Consider the following 25,392-nt stretch of genomic DNA (forward strand, 5'->3'; position numbering starts at 1 on the left):
GTTTCTACTCCAGACTCAGTCCACTGCTTCCGCAGGTCCCCCAAGGTCTGGAATCGGTCCTTCTCCACAATCTTCCTCAGGGTCCGGTCACCTCTTCTCGTTGTGCAGCGTTTTCTGCCACACTTTTTCCTTCCCACAGACTTCCCACTGAGGTGCCTTGATACAGTACTCTGGGAACACCCTATTCGTTCAGAAATTTCTTTCTGTGTCTTACCCTCTTGCTTGAGGGTGTCAATGATGGCCTTCTGGACAGCAGTCAGGTCGGCAGTCTTACCCATGATTGCGGTTTTGAGTAATGAACCAGGCTGGGAGTTTTTAAAAGCCTCAGGAATCTTTTGCAGGTGTTTAGAGTTAATTAGTTGATTCAGATGATTAGGTTAATAGCTCGTTTAGAGAACCTTTTCATGATATGCTAATTTTTTGAGATAGGAATTTTGGGTTTTCATGAGCTGTATGCCAAAATCATCAATATTAAAACAATAAAAGGCTTGAACTACTTCAGTTGTGTGTAATGAATCTAAAATATATGAAAGTCTAATGTTTATCAGTACATTACAGAAAATAATGAACTTTATCACAATATGCTAATTTTTTGAGAAGGACCTGTACATATTCTTATCTCATGTGACACTTCAATGTGTTAAAAATATCAAATATCATCAGTGTTTTAGATGAATAGATGTGAGGTGTTTTATGTACATATATTTATTGAATAGAAAACAGAACTGTGTAGTGCATTAACTTATGACATTATGAAATATCTCATTAATTTAAAGAACGAATTAATTTAAAAAATAGACATTTCCATTGAAACATTAAAATAAAATATTCAAGTACAAATTAGTATATTAAACATGAGAATTAAACGATTAGACTACAATAATTACAGCTGGCAAAGCAGTAGTGTTTTTGTTAAATGCTTCAAGTACCACTGGAAGTAACATTTTAGTTTTTGTTTGACTTATTATATGCAATTCTTGGTGTCTATTCACATTCTGTCTTTATTTTCGATTAGAGAAAAGTTTTCAAGTTCAGTTTCTTCAGTAACTGGGACATTGTAGATCTTTTCAATCTCATTTTCACCATATCAATAGTCTGTTTGAACTGAGACTTAAAAGAGTTAAAAGAGGTCCAAAGAGTTTTTAAAGCATGTGAAGTCCTGTAGATCTATTTTACTTTCTACAGAAGACCAACTGTAGATGTATTAGTGTTCAAAATGTGTTTTTGGCGCTGATCTCTTTGCTTAGCCCTCTTGCAAACTAAACCATATTCCTTTGACAATATCAGAACATTTTCACAAAATGGGTTTCCAATAGTAGTTTAAATCCCATTCTCAGTCTCTGTAAGAGCTGTCAATCATAACCAGCTGTCTTTAGCACCAGTCAAATCTCTGTCCCACCATTCTGAAAAAGATTTGATTGGGAACTCTCAAGTAGCGGCAGAGCTTCTGGAAAGCCTCGTTGCTAAGTGGTGCGTGTGGTCTTCCTTTAGACTCATCCAGGCACTTGTCGTGTCCCGCAGATAGCATACAATAAAAGCCCTTGGTGACGTTGAAGTAGAAATTGTCTGGCTTTATCCGAGGTGGAAGTTCTAAAAACTTCTCTGCCTTCTGCAGCTCAGGGAATGGATTCCTAATCAGTGCCTCTCCATCCACAATGTGCATCTGCTCCCTGGGAAAAAGCTCCAGCCATCTGGCAAGGTGCTGGTAGTAGAAGCTCCTCTGAAGGGCCTTGTATTTAGGGTTGATGTGTCCTTGTGATAGCAGCAGCTCTTCGAGTGGCTGGTATGGCTTGTTTTGCTGAATTCGGTTGTGGAGAACTTGCGTGTAGTCTGATACAAGTCTCTCAGCAGGGTCACGAATGATCAGCAGCAGTTTCACAGCTGGATTCGTGGCCCATATCCTCTTTGGGGCCAGTGGTGCTGTGAAGTAGCCAGGGGTCTTTTCCACTGTCAGCTGCCCAGGGAGAGTGATGGGCATCTGGGCACGATACCAATCCAGTCCCTTCCGAAAATTTTCATCCAGGTTGAAGTAGTGGATCTCATTCTTGGCTACTTCCACATCTGGATGGAGGTTGAGCATCTCCAACAGGGCCCTGGTGCCTCCTTTGCGCACCCCGATGATTATGGCTCCTGGCAGGCGTTGCAAAGCCGAGGCATTGGAAGTTCCAGAAGGGGTCGCTGAAGTTACTGAGGTCAGAGATGCTCGGAGTTCATGTAGACAAACAAGCAGCTGTGCCTGGAGCAACAGCAGCAGGATCAAAGCCAGGAGCAGCGTCCAAAACATGGCGTCAGTCCAGTCAGGTCAAGGGCGGCACACAAATGAACACACGCGGTTGGAGATCTGATTTGTGCTGATTCGTGATGTATATTTCTAAAAAAAAAAAAAAAAAAAAAAAGTCCACAGGAAATTAATTATTATTCAGAGAAAACAAATAGCATCCACAGGAAAATTTTAATTATTCATAACATTAATCACGCATTGAAAACCTAAAATATATCAAATATTCATTGTCAGGCAAATTTGACTTACTAACATGACAAATAGATGTAAAACATATGTTAAAACACCAGTAGCAGCAACAGCAGGGTATGAGTGTACTTCCTCAGTGTGATTTAATTAACAGAATTATTAAAACAGAGAGAAGAAACCCATTAAACATTCATGAACAATAGTGCCTCAGAAATCTCCCTGGGTAAATTTACTCATCCCAATGCCACTGCCGTCTCACTGCTTCCCTCTAGTGCTCACTCTTGGAGCAATCCTCAATAATCCCTCATGAGCCATGAGTCTTCCAATTAAGCTACTGTACATGAGTCACACATTGGAGTTAATAGCCTAGTTCTTTATAACAAGAATAAGATTTACTGGTTACACTTTATAATAAGGTCCCAGTAGTTAACGTTAGTTAATACACTGATGTATTGCTTATTGTTAGACTTTTCATCAATCTTTGTTAATGGGAACTGCATAAATTGACATGAACTGACAACGACACTTCTAAAGTTACAATACACTTCTAAAGCATTTATTAATCTTGATGATAATTTCAACATTTACTAATACATTAATTGTTGTATCTGTTGATATTTTTTATGGATTTGAGCTAACATGAACTAACAATGAAAGCCATTGTGCTTTTTTTAACGAATGTTAAAGGGATAGTTCACCTAGTTCAATCTGAAAGCTTTCTGACCCTGCATAGACAGCAACACAACTGACGTGTTCAAGGCCCAGAAAGGTAGTAAGAACATCGATAAAATAGTCCATGTGACATCATGGTTCAACCTTAATTTTCTGAATTTACGACAATATGCACAAAGAAAACAAAAATAACGTCTTTATTCAACAATTTCTTTTCTTCCCTGTCAGTCTTCGAGTCTTCCTTCAAGCAGAAGAAATGCACACGAATGCATCGTGGTACTCTAGTGAAAGCGAGTCATAGACTTTTTTGCGTACAAAAAGTTTTCTTAGTTGCGTTGCTATCTATTCAGGCTCAGAAGCTCTTGGATTTCATCAAAAATATCTTAATTTGTGTTCCGAAGATGAACGTCTTATGGGTTCGGAACGACATGAGGGTGAGCAATTAATGACAGAATATTTATTTTTGGGTGAACTATCCCTTTAACATTAGTTAATATAAGCACAATCGTTTCAATTGTTAGTTCATGTTAGTTCAAATCCATTACAAATATCAACAGATACAACTAATAATGTAGTAGTAAATGTTGAATTTATCATCATTAATTTATAATTAGTATATTGTAGCTTTCGAAGTGTCATTGTTAGTTAATGTCAACTAATGCAGTTATTAACATTAACAAATGGAACTATATTATAAAGTGTTATTGATTTATTTATAGAGTACCTTTCACAGTAGTTTAATTACTTTACAAGTGGGTGAAAAAATACTGATTAGGGAAACTGAATATAAACGTAAGATAGAAAGGTGAATGTTATTGAGAATTATCCTCATGATCTAATTAGAAATGGCTGTAAGTACTTAAATTTAGAAAAGCAGAGAGTGCCACCTGCTCTTTCTGAATTTTGCATGTCCAGTCAAACTAAAATTTATTCAGACACCTTCACAATTTCTCACATTATCACAGTTTATTTGCTATAGTTTAGAAAATTGTAATAAAATATGACAGGGACTGAAGAGTTAAACTGTTTCAGAACAAATGTATCTTGATAATGTCAGATAACTTTGATAGAAAGGTTGTAACAAAACATGGTCAGGTCAAAGTGTCAAATCAAAATTTTGGTCCCAAATTTGTATCAATTTTACTGGTGAAGAATTTTGGGGTATAATATGTCACAGTTTACTTTATTTTGCTATCATCACTTATATAAATGAACTATAGTGTCCTGCACCCACTAGTAAAAAAATCTCAAAAATTATATCTGGTGTAAATAATTTTAGGTTTGGCTGTATTTCACTGTTTTTACATCATATGTAACCTAAATTAGGCTTTTTATTCATCAGACTGAAAAGATACAAAGTTGTTTGTCCCCATAGCTATGAAAATTGATGCAATGGTTACATATTTGTCCTTTTAGTGCAGGTTCCACAAAAATATAATAGTTATATTATTCAAAACTCTTTGAAGAATTTTTTTTTAGAATAAATAGAAAAATAGAAAATTACTCACAAAAGAGTCTAAACATCATTTAAAAAGTCTGTTCTTTTCCATACAGTGAAAGCAAATGGTGACCACGGCTGTCGCACATGATTTTTCAACCTAAATTTCACTCTCTTCCTCACACAAAGTTATCAACTGGCTTCAAAATACTTGGAATATAGTGTGCAAGTTATATATGTTATTTTATGATCCTTTTATGTTGCTTCTTTGTCCTTTTGGAGATTGACAACCTCTGGTCCACACTCTTAAAATGAAGGTTCCAAAAAGGTGTTTTTGCAGTGATGCCAGTAGAAAAACCATTTTTGGTTTCCCAAAGAACCTTTCAGTGAACGGTTACTAAAAGAACCATTTTAAAGAGCATTCTAAAGAATCTTTTTACACCGTAAAGAACCTTTTCTGCATTTGAAAGGTTCCATGGATGTTCAAGTTTCTAGAACCATTGATGCCAATAAAGAACCTTAACTGTATAGAAGTTATGAAAGGCAAACTCCTTTTTCATTCAGTGGGAAAAAAATCATGCATATTTGAAACAACATTAGGATGAATAAAAGTGAAAATAGCTAAACTAAAGTACATGGTAAAGGATGCAAGTGGCTGATCAGAACATTTTTGACCTCTATACTCCTTTAAAATGATTCAGCTACCATGTTTAGTAACCTCGCAGTTGCGATGTTATTGTACCCTGCTGCTGCCGGAGTCACGGGTTATTAATTTGCTCCTCATCTAGTTTTGAGCAGTCAGCCTTTGTAAACGAGCTGTGGTGTTGCTCTGTACGTTGTATAATTACACAGTTGGGAGTAAGTGTCGAGCCCTGTGGTCTTGCCACTCCTGCTCCAGCGTCAGCGTCATCATTACTGCTAAGCCTCATCAACTCTGCCATTACGGGCCTGAGTGTCTGTCTAATGTCTCCCACTTTATTCCCTCATCTCGCAGCTTTAATCCTCAGAATGTGCTTCTCCTGTTCCTCGGGTTATGTCGACTGTTGGTGGTGACAAATGTAGTCAAATAACATAAAGAATACATTTACCAGGAGATTTTTTAGTATTGCTGTCTGTCTTTATAATGCTATTTTTTAGATTGTGCTTTATGCATGAACAATGAGCCATGGGGTATTTGTGTTTTTCAAAAAACAGAGTGGAAAGCTGTGTCTGGTTCGAGTCTGTGTAATATGTGTTATTAGTTTTTGTTGTAGGTGACCGGAAAAATTGACTTTTTTCACAAAGAAAACTTTTTCAATGTTTTTGAAAGAATGGCAAGACCAAGACTGCATTTATTTGCCCAAAATACTGTCAGAACAGGAATATTGTGAAATAGTATTACAGTTTTAAATAACTGTTTTGTATTTTAATATATTTTAAACTGTGTATTATTTCTCTGATGGCAAAGCTGAATTTTCAGTAGGCATTACTCCAGTCTTCAATGTCACAAGATACACTACCAGTCAAAAGTTTTTGGACAGTAAGATTTTTAATGTTTTTTTGTTTAAGAAGTCTTTAAAAGCCAGAATTTATTTGATCTAAAATATGAAAATGTGAAATATTTTTACTATTTAAAATAACTGTTTTCTTTTTAAATATATTTTAAAATGTAATTTATTCCTGTGATCAAAGCTAAATTTGCAGTAACAGTCATCCTTCAGAAATCATTCTAATATGCTGATTTGCTGTTCAAGAAACATTTATTATTATTAATATTATAATCAATATTTTAAAAAGCTGAGTACATTTTTTTCAGGATTCTTAGATAAATAGAAAGATCCAAAGATCAGCATTTATCTGAAATAAAAACATTATTTATATTAAAAATAATTTATTGTTGTAACATTATAAACTATACTATTCAAAAGCTTGGAGTCAGTATATATATGTTTTATGTTTTGTTTTTTTGAGGGGAGGGGGGAGAAATTATAGAAATTAATACATTTTTATTTAGCAAGGATGCTTTAAATGAATCAAAAGTGATGGTTAAAGACATTTATAATATTATAAAATATTTCTATTTCATAAAAATGCTGTAATTTACATTTCAAAATATATTAGAACAGAAAATAGTTCAAAATTTTATTGTTTTTGATGTACTTTGGATCAAATAAATGTAGGCTTGGTGAGCAGAAGAGACTTCTTTAAAAAAAAACACTTAAAAATTTATACTGTTCAAAAACTTTTGACTAGTAGTGTAACTATTGTATGAGTTGGCAGTTTCTTATGAATTTATACAATCTGACTTGAACAAAAATGTATGATTTGTACGTTAAACTTCATTGTTAAGGTCCATCCCTAAACTTAACCATCAAGGGGGCTAGAGCAGTACAAAATGTACAAATAAGATCATACAAATTCATATGAATTTAAAACCAGGTTGTAAAAAACTTGCAAACTGTCATGAGACTATGTTGGTCGAAAACACTCCTGATGGACACACAAATCGTCTTATAGGGATCTGTAGTGTTTTTCATCTTTATCAGAGACTCTCAGACTGATTGAGTCAGACTTAGTTTCAGACGTTCACTTCTCAGACAAACAAAGCTAGTCTCTCCCTTTCTCACACACACATATTCTGTGGCTGAGAACAAAAACGCATCCCTAATATACACACCCTCCACTGTCACCTCACACTGTGCAGTATAATCCTCTTTCCTGAATGCCATTGCACACCAAAAGAAAGCCCAGCGACGCACACACACAGACACAAACCTCTGTTGATTTTCTTACACATTTTCGCATTCCTCAGCTTAGTGCAAACTTAGTCTCGCTTCTGTTTCCAGCACGCAGTAATCCTGCACACGGCCGTACGTGCCCAGCAGACTCACTCGTGAACACAATCAAAAGACAACTGCACACTCACGCAGACACGTATAAATACATCCACACACTACAAGAGTGTTGGCCTCTCATAAAAGAGTAAAGAAGACCTGCGGGGATGGAGTTCAAAGGACTTCCTGATGCATATTAGCATTTTATCTCAGTTTCCTATCTGACTGGATTGTCTGGAGCACAGTGGCATCAAGCATGACCAATGCATTTAATCACCTTTCTTTGGTGTATCTTAGAAAATAATGAATTTTTTTCGTAAGCAAGAAAACTAAAGATGCGTTGTTTTCAAAAGTGATCGCATCTATGCCCTCAAAAGGCTTTTTTCCTCTAGTGAGAGATTTAAAGGATTGAAGCGTGTAAGGGATGAAAATCAAGCCACTTTTTTTTTAATGTTGTATTACCATATTTCTGTAGCTTTATATATTAGTTCATAATAAAACTGAAATGGGTCGGATTGCCACTTTGACAGTCTAAATAAGTTATGTTCGGTTATTAAATGAAACATTTTGCACCAATACACTTTTTTCCTTTCTGTTAAATTTACAGCTGTGGCTGCCAAAAATTTGCCATTTTATATATATATATATATATATATATATATATAAATATAAATGTGACCAAAATTCTACCAAAAATCTGCCTCTTAGCTTAAAATGTACTAATAATTATAATAAAGGTGGTACAATGGAAAGGCAGTACACCACTAGTCAAAAGTATTTGAACAGTAAGATTTTTAATGTTTTTTAAATAATTATTTTCTGCTCACCAAACCTGCAATTATTTGATCCAAAATACAACAAAAACATTATTTTTGTGAAATATTTTTGTTTTTTGAAAAAACTACTTTCTATTTAGAATATATTTGAAAATTTAATACATTTTCAACATCATTAGTCCAGACTTCAGTGTCACATGATGCTTCCGAAATCATTCTAATATGCTGATCTGCTGTCCAAGAAACATTTATTATTATTATTATTATTATTATTATTATTATTATTATTATTATTATTATTATTATTATTATTATTATCAATAATTTAAAACAACTGAGTAATTTTTTTAGAATTCTCTTATGAATAGAAATATCTAAAGATCAGCATTTATCTGAGGGGGAGAAATTAAAATCAGCTTTGAAATCACAGGAATAAATTACATTTTATAATCTATTCAAATAGAAATTAGTTATTTTAAATAGTAAAAATATTTCAGAATTTCACTGTTTTTGCTGTACTTCGGATCAAATAAATGCTGGCTTGGTGAGCAGTTGAGAAAAAACATTAAAATAATACTGTTCAAAAACTTTTGGCTGATAGTGTAGTTGTACAATATATAGATATAATATATAGTACAGAATATAGACACAAAGTGTCATACACACAAATACAAAACACCATCAGGACAACATTGTGACACTAAAATTATGCACACAAAAAAACCCGAAATAATTAAAAATTTGACATGAAACATCAAATGTACATTACTGATAATGTAGGGACTTACGTGGTAATTTAACGTTTCTACTTGCAAAACACATAAATATGACAGTTTTTAAGGTTAAATTACATATAATGTTAAACCATTTTTCACAGTTTTTGTATATGGTACAGTAACTTACAACTTCATCTTCACAGCTTTGTGTTTATCGAAACAGAGCATGTTCGCAAGTGCAAATAGTTTTATTTCTGTTACATTTAACAGATGTGTACCACTGTCTTCAAAATAGCACTTCTGAATTTCGGAGTTCCTTTTCTCAAACAAACAAAAAAAAAACCTGGGAAACATCTCTTTTTTTTAATTAGTTTACAAAAAAGTTCCTAAATCTGATGTCTCAGTGTTAGGAGCAGTATTATTTTAGGCATTTCTCAAACATTTCAAAAGATGTAAGTGAGGAATGTAGCTGTGTATTGTATAAGTGAAAAGATTTGTGTGTTTCAGGTGATTCAGCAGCTTTTTTGTCTCTCACACAGATATCTAGCCTTACTACAAGAAAAAGCCAAATGGCTTTCAAGATTTTGCCAAGATTTCCTCCTCTTCCTTTTAAGTGAATGCAAATAGAGAATGAATGAGAGGATTAAACGGTGTCTGAGAGGATGCAATTGTCTCTGTCGTTGGAAAGAAACAGGGAAAAAAATGTGCAGAAAGTGTCCCTTTGGATGCTTCTGAAAGATCTCATTCAATCTGTCCAACAGACACTGACCTTCAGTAAATCTGCTCAGTTTTTAGCACACGGACGCCCCGCTAAGCCTCAAATTAGTCTCTTCATGAACCTCCCCGCACCCCACCAGTCTCTCACTCTTCCTCACTTCCATCTCTCTCCATCCCTCCCTCCTCTCCCTCGTTCTCGCTCTCATTTGCACTTGAAGATCTGGGTCAATCGAATCACACACTCTACAGCTCCCTCTGGTCTGCATGTTCCTCGCATTGATAATGAGGAGTGTGTGTGTGTGTGTGAGAGGGGGGAGCGTTGTGGTGTTTGGGTTGAATATGGGTTGGGGGGGGCTGGTACCAGCAGAGGGGAGGGGGAAGTATGAGGGGGGCTTCACTCTAATTAAAGAGGTTGTTGGCATGGAGAACGTGGCAACATTATTGGCATGAAAATGTGTCTTCGTCTGGTCAGGTTTAGCAGCTACTTCGTGACTAGCACTCTTGTCGTACAGTATGTGATATGGAAATTCAGCATGTGCATGAAAGTAAAGAGAGCAAAAGTTATGATAGATGATGGAGAAATAATACAGTCTGGTTTGATATGCGTGTTCATTTACAGTCATGTTTGGATTTGGTTGTTGTACTAAAGCCTGTTGAGTTGCTGTTTTTACTATGGGTTTTCTTAGGAATTTCTAATAGTTTCACAGGGTTTGTACAGATACTGAGAAATGAAATTCCAGGACTTTCAAGGACGTTTCAAGCACTACTTTTTTGATTTTCAAGGACTTCAGAGATCCCACTTATCAAACAATATCTTCCATTTCAAATTCTAAAAAAAGTGAAATAGATAAAAATATACTAATTAAAAATATCAAAAATAATGTTAAGCATATTAAGTATTAGAACTAAAGTATTGCAAAGTATGCCACACTTTTCCTATAGTAAAACCACTGTTCATTTTCTTTCTTTTCTATTTGTGTATACTTTTTTTTAAAACTCTACTGCATTATTGGTTTAAGAAAAAAAAAGTTGCTAAGAAAGTTGCTCCGAAATCCTGATTTCCGGATCTGATCCGGATCTGATCCGGATCAGTTCGGATCTGAATCATATGATTTGCTATCCACATTCAGAAATCCCTTCAAAGTTTGAAAATTTGTAGTCACTTCCCAAATAGCACACGGACATCTGTAAGATGTCTGTTAAAGATCTCTTGATCTGGAGAGCTTCTGTTGTATACAAACATCTAACAGACGTCTGTAAGATGTCAGTTTTACATACATTCTAAATCATGAATATCTTAAAGACATCTAATAGATGTCTATTTGACATCTGACAGAAGACGTCCTATAGACGTTACAGATTAACAAACACTCTAAAAAAATACGCCTTGTAGACGTAAATACAGACTTCAAATAGACTTCTCCGAGATGTATCTGTGCTATCAGGGTTCATATCACATATCGCTAATCATTTGATTTGAATCATTCAATTTGTTAAATGATTCACAAAGCTGTTCTGATCCAAATCAAATGATTCATGGTACGCGCTCCGAAGTTTTAATCTAAAACAAATGATTTGCGATACGTGATCCGATTAAAATGCTTTGAAATAGTGAATCGTTTTGTGACGCAATGATTTAACTGGTTTGGACCACTAGAGGTGGTAAAACAGCGAGCACTTGTAATCGTTTTTGTACACAGTTATGATGAAAGCTCCATATGTTTCGCTTTCCGGAGATAACAAGCTTGCTCGGTAACTCAGCCTGCATAGAATTGGACTTAGGATGCAGAATGCTCATTACCTGAGTTATACCTGAAATATACATTTTGAAACTGTTGTGTACGTTAAAAACTTTCTAAATGAGTCGCTACATAAGTACTAAAACAATACTAGAATGTGTGTTTATGTGCGTGATGTTAGCAACTTTTATCCTAAAAACACACTCACAAAAGATGCTATTATAAAACCCTTTAGAAATTCCACAGGGAAATAATCGTTCAATACTATCACATTAGTGCTGCAGTTTGACAGTTTATTGCTGTTTTTCTCTTACTGTGCCGTTATATTAATCAGAATCAGGATCCAAAGAAAGATGCTACATATAGCATAAGCAGTTTTTGATTTAAATTAGATAGTATAATTTCAACATTTAAAATAACAGAAAGTCTCACCTTAACTTTGTGATATTATGCTACATAAAACATAACGAAACTGAATGAAAACAAAAAAGCACCAAATTTAATCTCTGACAGCAGGTGGCGCTTATGGAACAGCAGCAATGCAGCGTTTCCTTGTTTTTTGCTGTAAACAAAGCATCGCAACACTTTTAAAAACTATGTTAAAATGCATTATATAGAGTTAAGCTAAGATGAAAAGAAAATACCATCTAAACTTTTCTGAAGACAGCCAGTTCCGATTTTTCTTTCTATATTTTATGCATTGTGAACAGTAAGCTTTATTTATGCTGGTAAACAAAAAATTCATATTGAAAAGAATTTAGTAAGCAGGAAAGGGTGCAATACTTGGACAAATTAAAGTTAATAGGTGATAAAGATACATATAAGCAATATTAATTACGATATTAATCTGATATTTAACCGACCTGACCGGAAATAATAAAAACAAACACATGTTGTCAAGATTCTTGCCTTGAAAATCTTGGTTCAGCTTCAGTTCATTCAACCACAAACGCCTTTTGTACCTCAGACAGTTTTTTGCACTCTTCTCCTTGATTTGTCATAACGTTTGACGGTCTGTAGTACTCCAAATCTTTTTCTCTGTCCAATCAATTAGTACAGCCCAAAACATGGCAGTAATAGACCATTTTCAGCAGCAGTAATCAACAAAATATGCAAGTTTTGTTCAGTTCAGTGGCACTGTTTATGTTCAGTGCTGCCAATATGGCCAAATGATGATGCATTGTGAAAACACTCTTAAGGATGCTTTGTACTTTGCTTAACCACTTGCACTAGTATGCCATTTAAAAAAACAAAAATTCATACCGTTTGAACCAGTATATTAGTCAGCACTATCTCACGTACAGTATAATTATGAGAATGTAGCCAGTAAATGTTTGCTTTTTCTCCTTTTCTCTCCCTGCCGAATGATTTTGATAGCTCAAAGGCTGTTGAGTGAATTACGTATTATCATTATGCATTTAAAATATATTAAACAAAATCATTGCTGTGAGCCAACAGCCTTTGAGCTATCAAACTGTAATTTTCCAATTTGGTATGACAAGCAAATCATTCAGTGATTAGCAATCTGGACTGTGCCACAGGGGGCACGAGATTGGGTTAGTAGTTCATGTCAAGCAACTTGTGTTTGCCTTTCACTACAAGGGAAAGAATCTATCTATTTTCTGTCTGTGTGTGTGGGGGCAATATCAATATTACAGATTTGGAGGGAAGGGGTAAACATTGAGGGTCAGTGGTCACGTCTACGGTAATCTGTCTCTCTGTAGGGGTGGGTGGACAGATGGAGGTTAGACTGTTCTGCTCAATACAACTAACCAATTGAGCATGTGGACCTGACAGCTACTGCAGGGTCACTGCAGGCATGAGGGCTAAAATGACACATTTAGTATTATTTCATGTTGTATAGTGAAAGAAAATCAATGAAACACAAGGGATAGATGAAATGAGATGAAATCAACAACATAACAACATGTTCTGTGCTGTAGGCTATGCACTAATGCTGAACAAAAGTTTGGGCGTTTAAAAGTTTTTGAAAGAAGTCTCTTATGCTCACCAGGGGTGTACTTATTTAATCAAAAATACAGTACTATATTTTGAAATATTATTACAATATTTAAAATAACTATTCTCTTTTTTAATATATCTAAACATTTCATTTATTCCTGTGATGCAAAGCTGAGTTTTCAGCAGCCATTACACCATTCTTTAGTGTCACGTGATGCTACAGATGCCTTTTTTCTTATTATTGATGTTGAAAACAGTTTCGCTGCTTAATATTTTTGTGATAATTTCTTAAATGTAAAGCAATGTGAAAGTATTCACTGTCACTCTTAATGAATTTAATGCATCCTTGCTGAAAAATATTAATTTCTTTCAAAAACAGAACAAAAAAAAAAAAAAAAACTTATGAATGGAAGTGTATGCTACTAAAATATGCAATAATTTAACATGTTCTTACACTACCAGTCAAAAGTTTTTGAACAGTAAGAAAATGTTTTTTTAAAGAAGCCTCTTCTGCTCACCAAGCCTGCATTTATTTGATTCAAAGTACAGCACAAACAGTAAAATTTTAAAATATTTTTACTATTTGAAATAACAGTTTTCTATGTGAATATATTTTAAAATGTAATTTATTCCTGTGATTTCAAAGCTGAACTTTAGCATCATTATTCTAGTTACACGATCCTTTAGAAATCGTTCTAATACTCTGATTTGCTGCTCAAACAACATGTAGTATTATTATTATTATTATTATTATGTTGAAAACAGTTGAGTAGAATTTTTTCAGGGTTCTTTGATGAATATAAAGTTCAGAAGGACATTTATCTGAAATATAAATCTTTTGTAACATTATAAATGTCTTTATCCTCACTTTTGATCAATTTAAAGTGTCCTTGCTAAATAAAAGTAATTTCTATAATTTATTCCCCCCTCCCCCCAAAGAAACTATACTGACTCCAAGCTTTTAAATGGTATAGTGTAAAATATTACAAAAGCTTTTTATTTTAGATAAATGCTGATCTTTGGATCTTTCTATTCATCAAAGAATCCTGAAAAAAATATATACTTAACTGTTTTAAATATTGATAATAATAATAAATGTGTCTCGAAAAGCAAATCGGCATATTAGAATGATTTCTGATGGATCATGACACTGAAGACTGGAGTAATGATAATGAAAATTTAGCTTTGATCACAGGAATAAATTACATTTACATTTTTATTACATAAAATATATTCAAATAGAAAACTGTTATTTTAAATGTTTTTGCTGTACTTTGGATCAAATAAATGCAGGTTTGGTGAGCAGAAGAGACTTTTTTAAAAAACATCAAAAATCCTGTTCAGAAACGTTTAACTGTTATAGTGTCGTTTCATTGTCATTTAATTTCAGTTTAAGCATTTCAGTTCAAATACACCGTTTTACTTCAGTATAGGAAGTTTTACTATGAGTGTGCTCATAGATAAAGGGTTTGACCTAAAAAGTTTAAAGTAGAGCTGAACGAGAGAAAGATGAGGAACTTTTCCTGACTGCAGATAATGCAATATTCTAATTCTTATTGAAGTCAAAAAATACTTGACTAGTTCACCCAAAAATGACAATTCTGTCATCATTTATTTACCCTTTTGTCATTCCAAAATATGAAACACAAAAAAAATCAGCTAATCATCCAAAGTAATCTACCTGTTTCTTACATAAAAAGACTTAATTGGACAGTTCACCCAAACATGAAAATTCTGTCATTATTTACTCACCCTCATCTTGTTCCAAACCTTTATGTCTTTCTTTCTTCTGCAGAACACAGAGGAAATTTCGGTAACCACTGATTTCTATTGCAAGGACAAAATTCACAAAAAAAGTCATACAGGTCTGGAATGACATGAGGTTGACTTTTATTGTCTTTCTTTTTCTTTTTTTCCCCGTCACCCTTTCCTTGTATAGAACAGATCACCTGGGACAATGTGATAAACCTTAGAAAGAACATTTTACAGTAGGTATGAAATGTATTAGCCAGCAACATCATGTTAAATGTGAGGCGTAACTACAATCCACAACTAGGGGTGATTCTCACACTCTCGTTAGGTTTAATCCTTTTGTCTGGTGAATCCCAAAATGGACAGATAGATAGGGATGTTTCTACAAAATAAACAGCAAGAGGGTGAGAATGAACTTTCGCCAAAAAAGTGTTTTTCCAGATTTGTCTTTGCAATTGGCAATTAATCCCTGGAAAGGGAACAGTTGTTTAGAGGCCAGATGAATGGAGCTGTCAGTCTCAGAGCAGGTGGTTGTGCGTCTGCGTGCGAGCTTGCCGTCTTTCACCCGCGCTGAAATCTCAGAAGTAAGGTCTTTGGTTCTGCTCTTTGTCTTTCCTTGTGCTCGCGTTTCCACGCCAGGTTGTTGCTTTTGATACTTCGTTAAATCCCCTCGTATTCAAAGAACAGTGAAAAACATCTTCTTTGTAGTTCTTTAAATGCTCACACGCTGAAAGGGCCTTGAGCTCACAGCTATATCCTTCGCTTATGGATATGCATGCATTGAATGGATGTGTTGTGCATGGAGGGATTTTTCTGCATCGCTGCCTGTGTTTTTGTTCTTCTATATTGTGAGGGAACAGTGGTCTGTTTTGTGTTTGTGTGTGTGTGTGTGTGTGTGTGGACAAGAAAGGGGTCCCGTCAGGCCCTGCTGTGTAATGCCAGGCAGTTCTGTATTTTGTAAGACATTTGGGATGCAGAATACAATGTTATTTTTCTTGTTTTGCAGTATGTTGGTTTTTCATACATATGTAGGGGAGAAGAGACTCCCACTATATTGTGGTGTGTAGGGATGATCTAATGCATAATTCTGTATCTGGATGCACCAAGGTGTGCTCGAAGATGCAGTCAAAGTTTATGGATGTGTTTTGCAATGCTTTTGTCCCGTAGGAAAGAAATGAGATCTGTTTGATGTCTCAGCAATTTCTTCTCGACAGTGACGAGATTAAATGGAATAAGAATGAAGACTTAATTTAAGTCTGCTGCTTAGATTTTACTCCACACAAAAGACTCGTAACATCACATGTGTCTCCTTTAAAAGAGATCTCCACAATTAAGATTTCAATATGAAAGAGATTTCAGTATGAACTCAAATATTTATCATCATCAAAGTTTTCCATGACTGTATTATATGAGGGGAGCTAGAATATATTATTCTGTTTGTGAAGAGACTCCTTAAATCAGTTTTGCTACATCAACTGAAAATGGGCAGGGGATTTATATTCAAGCATGCTTTGCATTGGACTGGATCAGGAGTGTACATTAGGGCTGGAAATTTCCCCCCGATTCAATATTACAACATTTTCTTGTCATTTCAATATACAGTACATTGATTTGTGATTTACTGTATCTATTCTTTTGTGATTTATGTAATAACTGCAGTTCAATGTTATAATAAAAATGGTCTGAGAGTTTTCTGAACCTGCTTAGACAGCAACGGTACTACCAATGTTCAAGGCCCAGGTAGTAAGGCAGTAAGGACATAGTTAAAATAGATAAATTGCGTTGTAGTACATTTGTGAACATGCGTTGAAGACTTCGTCGTTATTATTGTAATTGTTAGAATGGTCACGGATCAGCAGTCTCCATGTTAAACTGATCGTGCAGACCAAACCGTAAGTTGTAGAGACTTGAAACTTGGAGGGATGGTAGCACTTCCACCGCCGACAACATCACCAAGGCCGCCCCAATCGGCCTGAAGGGGGCGCTACAGGGATCAAAAGTACAAAATCGCTCATAACTCCTAAACCAGCAGTATTTTCAGGTATTTTGGATTTTTTTGCAAAACCTACTTTTGCAAACTAGTCCTAGATTTTTTGCCTAATTGGAACAAATCAGTGCAGAAAGATTCTCTGGAGAGTGAATGTCAATAATTATTCAAAAAAGTCTTTCAAAATTGCTGTCGCAAAGGGACGCCAAAATGTTCAAAAGCGGCAGGGCCACTTTTAGTAAAATGCCTATAACTCCTAAACGAAATGAGATATCATCAACAAACTTAGAACACTTATGTAAGGGCTCGATCTGAGGTTGCAGTACAAAAATCGCGGAGCATGGCCACTTGATAAGAGAAAAAAAACCATAAAAATGGCTATACCTATGCAACCATTTGAAACTCGTTGTGCACAGTCTTGGTCTAAAGTGTCTATACGGACATTTGCGTATCTCAAAAAAAAAAAAAAAAAAACATTGTTGCCATTGGCCGATGAAGTTTGAGCACCTATTAGCCCCAAAGGTTTGTTAAATATTTTAAAGAGATTGGCCACTGGGGGCGATATCGCGTTTTTCAAGGGTGTAAACCAGGGATCCTCAAATCTTACCCTGGAGGTCCAATGCGCTGCAGAGTTTAGCTCTAACCCTAATCAAACACACCTGAGAATGCTAATCAAGGTCTTCAGGATCATTAGAGAATCACAGGTAGGTGAGTTTGATCAGGGTTGGAGCTAAACTCTGCAGCGCATTGGACCTCCAGGGTAAGATTTGAGGAACCCTGGTGTAAACAATTGTGCACTGCATGGTTTTTCATATATATTTGATATTCATATCATATGAAAGAACTCCTCATTCTGAACAGCCTCTAGAACCACTGCTGTCAATCAGATAATTAGTTAAATGATTGAAAAGATGTAAAAAAACCTACTTTTGCGAACTAGTTCTAGGTTTTTCTCTCAATCTGGAAAAAAACACTGCAGTACAACCACTGCATGGTTTTTCATATATATTTGATATTCATATCATATGAAAGAACTCCTCATTCTGAACAGCCTCTAGAACCACTGCTGTCAATCAAACAATTAGTTAAATGATTGAAAAGATGTAAAAAACCTACTTTTGCGAACTAGTTCTAGGTTTTTCTCTCAATCTGGAAAAAAAACACTGCAGTACAATTCTCTGGACTCTTTAGGTAAATAATTATCAAAGAATGTTGAAATTTACCCTTTGGGAAGCTACAACGGGGTCGATTAGAAAAGGGGCCTGTCCGAATTTACCCAAAATCATATAAAGCCTAAAGGAAAACTCAAAACTTCACAAACCTGAGTTATTCTAAACAAGCATGCAAAGTTTTAGGGTAGATCAGACCACTGTTGGCACTATAACAGTCATAAATGCTACAAAATAATATTTCTTTGTTAAATTACCTGTATTTGCACAAATAGGCTTGCTACATAATGGCGTTTTTCATAAGTGCCTAAATGCCTTAAAGTGATTGAACCCTGGTAATTCCTGCTTGCAGCTATATTTTTTGTTTTATTTGTGCACAAATGGTATTCTCGTAGGTACCAGGTAGGTTCATAAAATTAAGGTTGAACCACTGATGTCACATGGACTATTTTATCAATGTCCTTACTACCTGTATGGGCCTTGAATGAGATAGTTGCATTGCAACACAAAGCTAGTTGGTGAACTATCCCTTTAAATCAAGTTTTAACCCAAAATCACACCGCTTTCTAAAATAGCTGCTTTTGATTGGTCAGTTGCTACATTCAGAAGTAAAACATTTCTTAACACAAACTGCTGTCCACAGCAATGCTGTACTGCATAACTCACCTCTCATGTGGGAAATATCATTTTCTGCTGTGGTTGTGTTCTGTCTCTATAAGTAAATGATTGTCTCATTTATTTGCATTACAGTTTAACACAATTCAAAGTATCACAGCTGATACTCAAATGAGGCATAACTGAGAGCTCATAACTAAATGAAGCATGGCTGTACATCTCCCGAGCTATGAAAGAGCAACATCTGAGCAATAACATTTTCCTTAGGGGCTGTTGTAATGCGCTGTGTGCTGTTGTGTGGCTACGTGTTTTCCTGTGTTGTGTGGTTTTGTTTTTTTCTTCTCATTTTTCTTATGCTGTGCTTTGGTTTTGTGAGGCTATAGGGGAGAGCGCTGCATGAAGGGTGGTCAGCAGAAGAGCATTAGCCTGTCGTCTTTATGGACTAAAACTGTCAACACTAATGACCCAAGAAACAAACCAAAAACACAAGCACACACACTCACATGCATATAAACATACACACACACAAATCCCTGTCTGCTTATTCAAGGATACGCCAATCTAATATTAAAAGGATCAGCTGGTTTGTTTTTATGACTTTATAGGGATTTTTTGTCCCTGAGAACAGAGTGGTTTTGTCTGGAGTACAGTCCCTGTGACGTACATAATGACCTCTGTGCCACAGTGTAACCTTCACACTCATCTGTACGGCCTGAGGCTGCTCACTTTACCGTAAGATGAGTAAAGCAGGGACATTAAATGCATATCAGGGGGTCACAACTGCAAACAAGTGCTTAAAGTCAGATAAAAAAAGATACAAAAGACAAAAAATGTTAGGCAGACCTACAACAGGTGATATAATAGAGATGTCACTGTCTGTTTTTGTCCCATGGTAGTTAATTTGACGTTCAGTATATTTAAAAACTGACTTTTCAGTACAAGTTGACTGATATAAATGTACACAGAGTCCGTCTCTCTGTTTGAATAGGGAACCCCACAGCAGATTTGACCATCTGTCAATCAATGGGGTTTCCAAGCTGTCCAACTTGGACTTGGGCCTTTCAGTTATATACTGTAGTCCTGGTGTGTGGGTGTGTGTTTGTTTTGGTGCACTACATGGTTTCTGTGTGAGTTACGATAGCCTAATGTCTGGGTAGGTGAGTCACTGACAGATAAATGACCCACCACGGTTATTTAGTTATCCATGAACACTATGTGTCAGCTTACAGTAAAGAGTATCTTTTTTTTTATCGTTTAACTTCTACAGAGAAGTTGTCACAATTACAAAGACCTGTATATATACTATAGTGTACTTTATTTAGAGTCAAACCAAAAATTATTCAGACACCAGATATAATTTTTGTTATATTGTTTTACTAGTGGGTGTAGGACACTCTACATTGTATACAGAGTATTTCATTTATGTGTGAAAATAAAATAAACTGTGACATATTATACCCCAAAATTCTTCATACAGTAGACTACCAGTAAAATTGATAAAAATCTGGGACCAAAGATTTGTTTTGACACCTTGACCTGACCATGTTTTGTTACATACCTTTCTATCAAAGTTAGACATTATCAAGATTAATTTGTTCTGACACAGTTCTTGTCATATTTTATTATCATTTTCTAAACTATACACTGTAAAAAAAATGGCCCTGAATTTAACGGTAGGGATGACATTTCCATTTAACCGTAAATTGACATTTCCAGAATTCCCTGCATGACATTTTTTAAATTTGATGTTTTGTTTAAATAACTGTTTCTTTTTGTTTTTTCCTATCAGTTTTGTACACTAGGGTTGTATGTTACATCTAGTGTTGTTAAATTAATGTTTATTACATTATTTTTTTCATGTGTGTTACCATGGTGATGCTAATATTTAAAAGCTGCTTGTGATGGGCTTTGGTTCATCATGTGACTTTCTCATCCTCACCTGCTTTTGGTGGTTATCAGTGTATTACAAAGGTACAAAACAGATTTCAGTACTTCAGTAGGTTGGTACATTAACATTGTATCAGTTAATGAAACAGTATTTAAATGTAAATTTATGTTAAAACCAAAAAACTAAAAACATTGCTACCGTAATGAAACTTAAAACATGGCAACCACAACTGCCGTCTTTTTACCGTCAATTTTACCGTTTTTTTTTTTTTTTTTTACATTGTAGTGAATAAGCTGTGATAATGTAAGAAATGTTGGAGGAGTCTGAATAGTTTTGGTTGAACTGTATGTATATATATATATATATATATATATATATATATATACATATACATATACACGTGTTTTTATATATATATATAAACGTGTGTGTGTGTTTGTGTGCGCAATATGCAAAAACTAGACTAAATTGCAAAACTAGGTTGCAACAATAGAATAGGCGCTTGTTGAATTGTTTAAATTAAAATGAGACACAACACAGGACATTAAGACAGTTTAAGTAATTCAGCGGCCTGCGTTTTTATGGCTCACAGGCTTGTTTAAAATTAAATATGGCATCGACTGGGTCCATTTGGTAATTGATTTCTTTTGTGGCTTATTCTGCTTTTTATTTCTTTCTTTTGCTTCTAACAAAGGTTCAGATTATGTTGTCCTCTATTGCCAGTGCAATGTGCACATCTCAAATTGTAATGCATAAATGGGTCTGAATTTGAAATGCTGTAAGCATTTTGATTGCATACTGACTAGTTATGAACACTAATCTCATTCAGCCATATTTAATATATTATTGTCTTTAACAATACAGTGAGTTTCTATTCCATGTTCTAGTAAAAAAGCAGACCACCCACGTCTGAGTCTTTTGTTTCAGGTAATCGTACTGATGTAATGCTGTGGAGTGAACCTGTTTGATCTTGTTCTTAACTAATCTCATTCAGCCTTTTGAACAGGCATACAGTATATACGCGACTCTTTTCCTCTGGTCTCTCTCTCCTTTTTTTATGTATGGTTCATTGCACTTAGTAGAGCAGTTCTGCGCTCATAAAATATGATATCTATTATTCACATCTTCCTCTATCACTAATGCTCCAACATTTTATGCCCCCGTGAAGTCATGCTAGCTCAGAGGTGACAGAGATTCGTCTAATCCAGATCCATCTGTTTATTTCCACTTCCTTTGTCAACATCTTGCTCTGAACATCTTAATCAAACATGTTTATGTAAAGGAAAGCAGCTTACTGTGATTGCACCAAGTAGGGCATGTTTCTGGATCAACATCTTTGGTCTGGGCACAACATTATTTTTTAACCAATCAGATTTTATGGTTGGGGCTTGAACAACATCAATATTAACCTTCACAATATCTATTTGATTTTAATAGTAGGCTATGGGTAGAGATGGTGTTTGGTAAAGTAAATTTCATCACACTGACATACTGTAAGAACAGAGAGTTTTATCATTACATTTTAATGCCTGACAGATTTTTCCGTTTCATTAAGGCAGGAATATGAATTTTGCCTAGATTTTTGCCCCAATTTACAGTCTGGAGAAGTTAATAGTTGCTGAAAGTCAGAGCCAGTCTTCAAATCTAAGTTGACAGATATATATATATATATTTAAATCGTTGTGTATGATGGCTACAGTCTCTGATGTTTTAGCTTTAGACTATGAATCCATCTGGTTGAAAATATCAAACATAATAGTTTAAGCTGATTTTAGAACACTCTTTTAGTGACTCTTTTAGTGTGTGTTGCCCAGTTTTTACTCTGTGACTATTCACACAGTGTATGATGCCTACTGTGTTAAAATCTGTTCAGATGTTAAAAGTCATGTAGTGTAATCCAGCCTTCACAGACCAGATCTGAATTTGGCGGAGTGTGAAGTCACAAGCTGCATTTAAGATTTGATACAGTAGATTTTGCATCATGTGTGAAGTACACAACATATTAGCTCTATTAACTCAGTCATCCGTTTATCCTTCGGTGACTCCCATGGCCCTGCCGCCTTCCAGAAAATACTGACTCACATACACAAACATACACATGACAAAGAATGTTCATATCTAAACTGAAATTGGACTCATTTTCTCATAGAACAAAACTTGAATTATGATTCAGATGTTTGCTACTTAATTCAACAGTGTAATTACATTTGTGACCCTGGGCCACAAAACCAGTCTTAAGTAGCATGGGTATATTTGTAGCAGTAACCAACAATACATTGTATGCATCAAAATGATTTTCTTTTATGCCAAAAATCATTAAACATCGTGTTCCATGAAGATATTTTGTAAATTTCCTACCGTAAATATATCAAACTGTAAATTTTTATTAATAATATGCATTGCTAAGAACTTAATTTGGACAGCTTTAAAGACGATTTTCTAAATATTTGAATTTTTTTGCACCCTCAGATGTCTATCCTATCCTAACAAACCATACATCAATGGAAAGCTTATTTATTAAGCTTTCAGATGATGTATAAATCTCAATTTTAAAAAAAAGACCCTTATGACTGGTTTTGTGGTCACATTTAATGATCGATGAATACTCTGCTTTAAGGGCAGAAATAGCTTTTATATTCATATCTACTGTACAATAAAGGTTCCTGATTGGAATTCATTGTTTTACTTTGCACAAAAGGTTCTTTATAGTGGAAAAGGGTCATTAGATTATTAAAATGCTCTTAATATGAGGAGAAAATTGTTCTTTTTAAAGAACATTTCACTGAAAGGTTCTGTGGAGAACCAAAATGTTGTGTCTATGTATATTTGAGACATTTGTTAAAGTACTTTCAAAAGATTTACTTGCTGCTTTGGTGAGAGACAAAATAAACACACACGTGTGTGTGTGTGTGTGTGTGTGTGTGTGTGTGTGTGTGTGTGTGTGTGTGTGTGTGTGTGTGTGTGTGTGTGTGTGTGTGTGTGTGTGTGTGTGTGTGTGTGTATGTGTGTACCTGGTATTCATCACGTTGTGGGGACCAAATGTCCCCACAAGGATAGGAATACCAGTAGATTTTGACCTTGTGGGGACATTTCTCAGGTCCCCATGAGGAAACAGGCTTATAAATCATGCACAATGAGTTTTTTTGAGGAAGTAAAAGTATGCACAATCTCCTGTGAGGGCTAGGTTTAGGTGTAGGGTAGGTGTAGGGCGATAGAAAGTACGGTTTGTACAGTATAAAAACCATTACGCCTATGGAATGTCCCCATAAAACATGTAAACCCAACATGTGTGTGTGTGTGTGTGTGTGTGTGTGTGTGTGTGTGTGTGTGTGTGTGTGTGTGTGTGTGTGTGTGTGTGTGTGTGTGTGTGTGTGTGCATATAACAATAAAGACCTGCATCAATCATCTGTTAAAGTCAACCATCAAAAATGCTAAATTTTGTATTTTAAAATCCGAAAGTATAAAAGTCAGATCTTAGTGATACCTGGCTTTCAGGAGATCCCACATTGGTCTCTGAAGTTATAGTACCTCTTCTAAGAACAATAGCAAACGTCTCTTTATTATGTCAGATCTGTAAGAAGAAGTTTAGATGTCTCTGTAAACGTTCTTTATTGGCATCTATGGTTCCATTTAGAACCTTTAACATTAATGGAAACTTTCCATTGCATTTTATAGTCAAAAAAGGTTCTTTAGATGTTCTTTTATGGCATTGCTGCAAAAGCCCCCTTTTGGAACCTTTATTTTTAAGAGTGCACAGTCCTAAAATTGACTACAGAAGTGGATTCACTTTTATAAAGCACATTTTAAATGACATGCTGTAGGCAACCATACACATGGGACATGTTAAGCACAGTTCAAAGTTCTGGTTAAAATTCTAAATTCTCTAAGGAGCGCAGACATGGTCAATTCTACAGAGTTACTTTGACCGAACACTCCGGTCAACCAGAGGAAATGAAACTGAAAAGGAAAACAGTGATAGAACAGGAGCTTACCTGAGCTTTGTCTCTTTCAGTCAGTTTCTCTCATGAAGTGTTTGTGGGACTTTCATTCTCCTCTATTCCATCCTTCAGAGCACTTCATTGTATTTCCAGCCTCTTTTTTGTTTTATTCTGTTCTTGCCGTCTCTTCTCTCTGTCTCCTGTTCTCTCTAACGGCAGTTTTAAAGTTGATGTGGCGTGGCTTCTTCTCGAGACTCTCTAGGCAGGAAAAGAGTGAAAATACGACTCAAGGTTGTAAAAAGAAACTGAGAGTGTGTGAGCGAGGGAGGTGAATGAATTAGAAAGTGTGTCTACATGCTGTGTGTGTCTGTCAAGTACGTGTGGATGGAGTGTGTGTATGAGTGAATGAACAACAGAGAGAGAGAGAGAGAGAGCACAAACACGTCGCCCCTGAGGGAAATTCCTCCCTCCCTCGCTCTCGCTCTCTCTCTCCATCTTGCTCTCTCCCTCTCTCTCTCTCTCTGTCTCTTTCTCTGTATCTAGCCCCCCTCCTATCATCCATACTATCACTCTGCCTCTCCCCCCAGCCTCTCTCTCACTCTTTCTTTTCTCCATATTGTTTGATTTGCGATTCATCGCCTTTTCTCATCCAAATACATGAACTCATTCTTCATTTAGTCTCCAAATGTCATTTTTTTCCTCCTCATATCCCACGTTCAGAACAGCCTGTTTCTTTTCCA

General features: G+C 35.4%; 1 protein-coding gene across 1 annotated transcript; it reads right to left on the reverse strand.

The window, feature by feature from the left end:
* Nucleotides 1–614: 614 nt before the first annotated feature.
* On the reverse strand, nt 615–25,042 carry hs3st1l2 (heparan sulfate (glucosamine) 3-O-sulfotransferase 1-like 2). Its single transcript, XM_073841234.1, has 2 exons — nt 24,707–25,042; nt 615–2,371 (listed from the first exon to the last, which is right to left on the reverse strand). Exon 2 carries the CDS (start codon nt 2,282–2,284, stop codon nt 1,373–1,375), a length of 912 nt encoding a protein of 303 aa, XP_073697335.1. The 5' UTR covers nt 2,285–2,371; nt 24,707–25,042; the 3' UTR covers nt 615–1,372.
* Between the last annotated feature and the right edge of the window lie 350 nt (nt 25,043–25,392).

Source organism: Garra rufa, chromosome 5 (genome assembly GCF_049309525.1).
Source record: "Garra rufa chromosome 5, GarRuf1.0, whole genome shotgun sequence".
NCBI classification, from domain to species: Eukaryota; Metazoa; Chordata; class Actinopteri; order Cypriniformes; family Cyprinidae; genus Garra; species Garra rufa.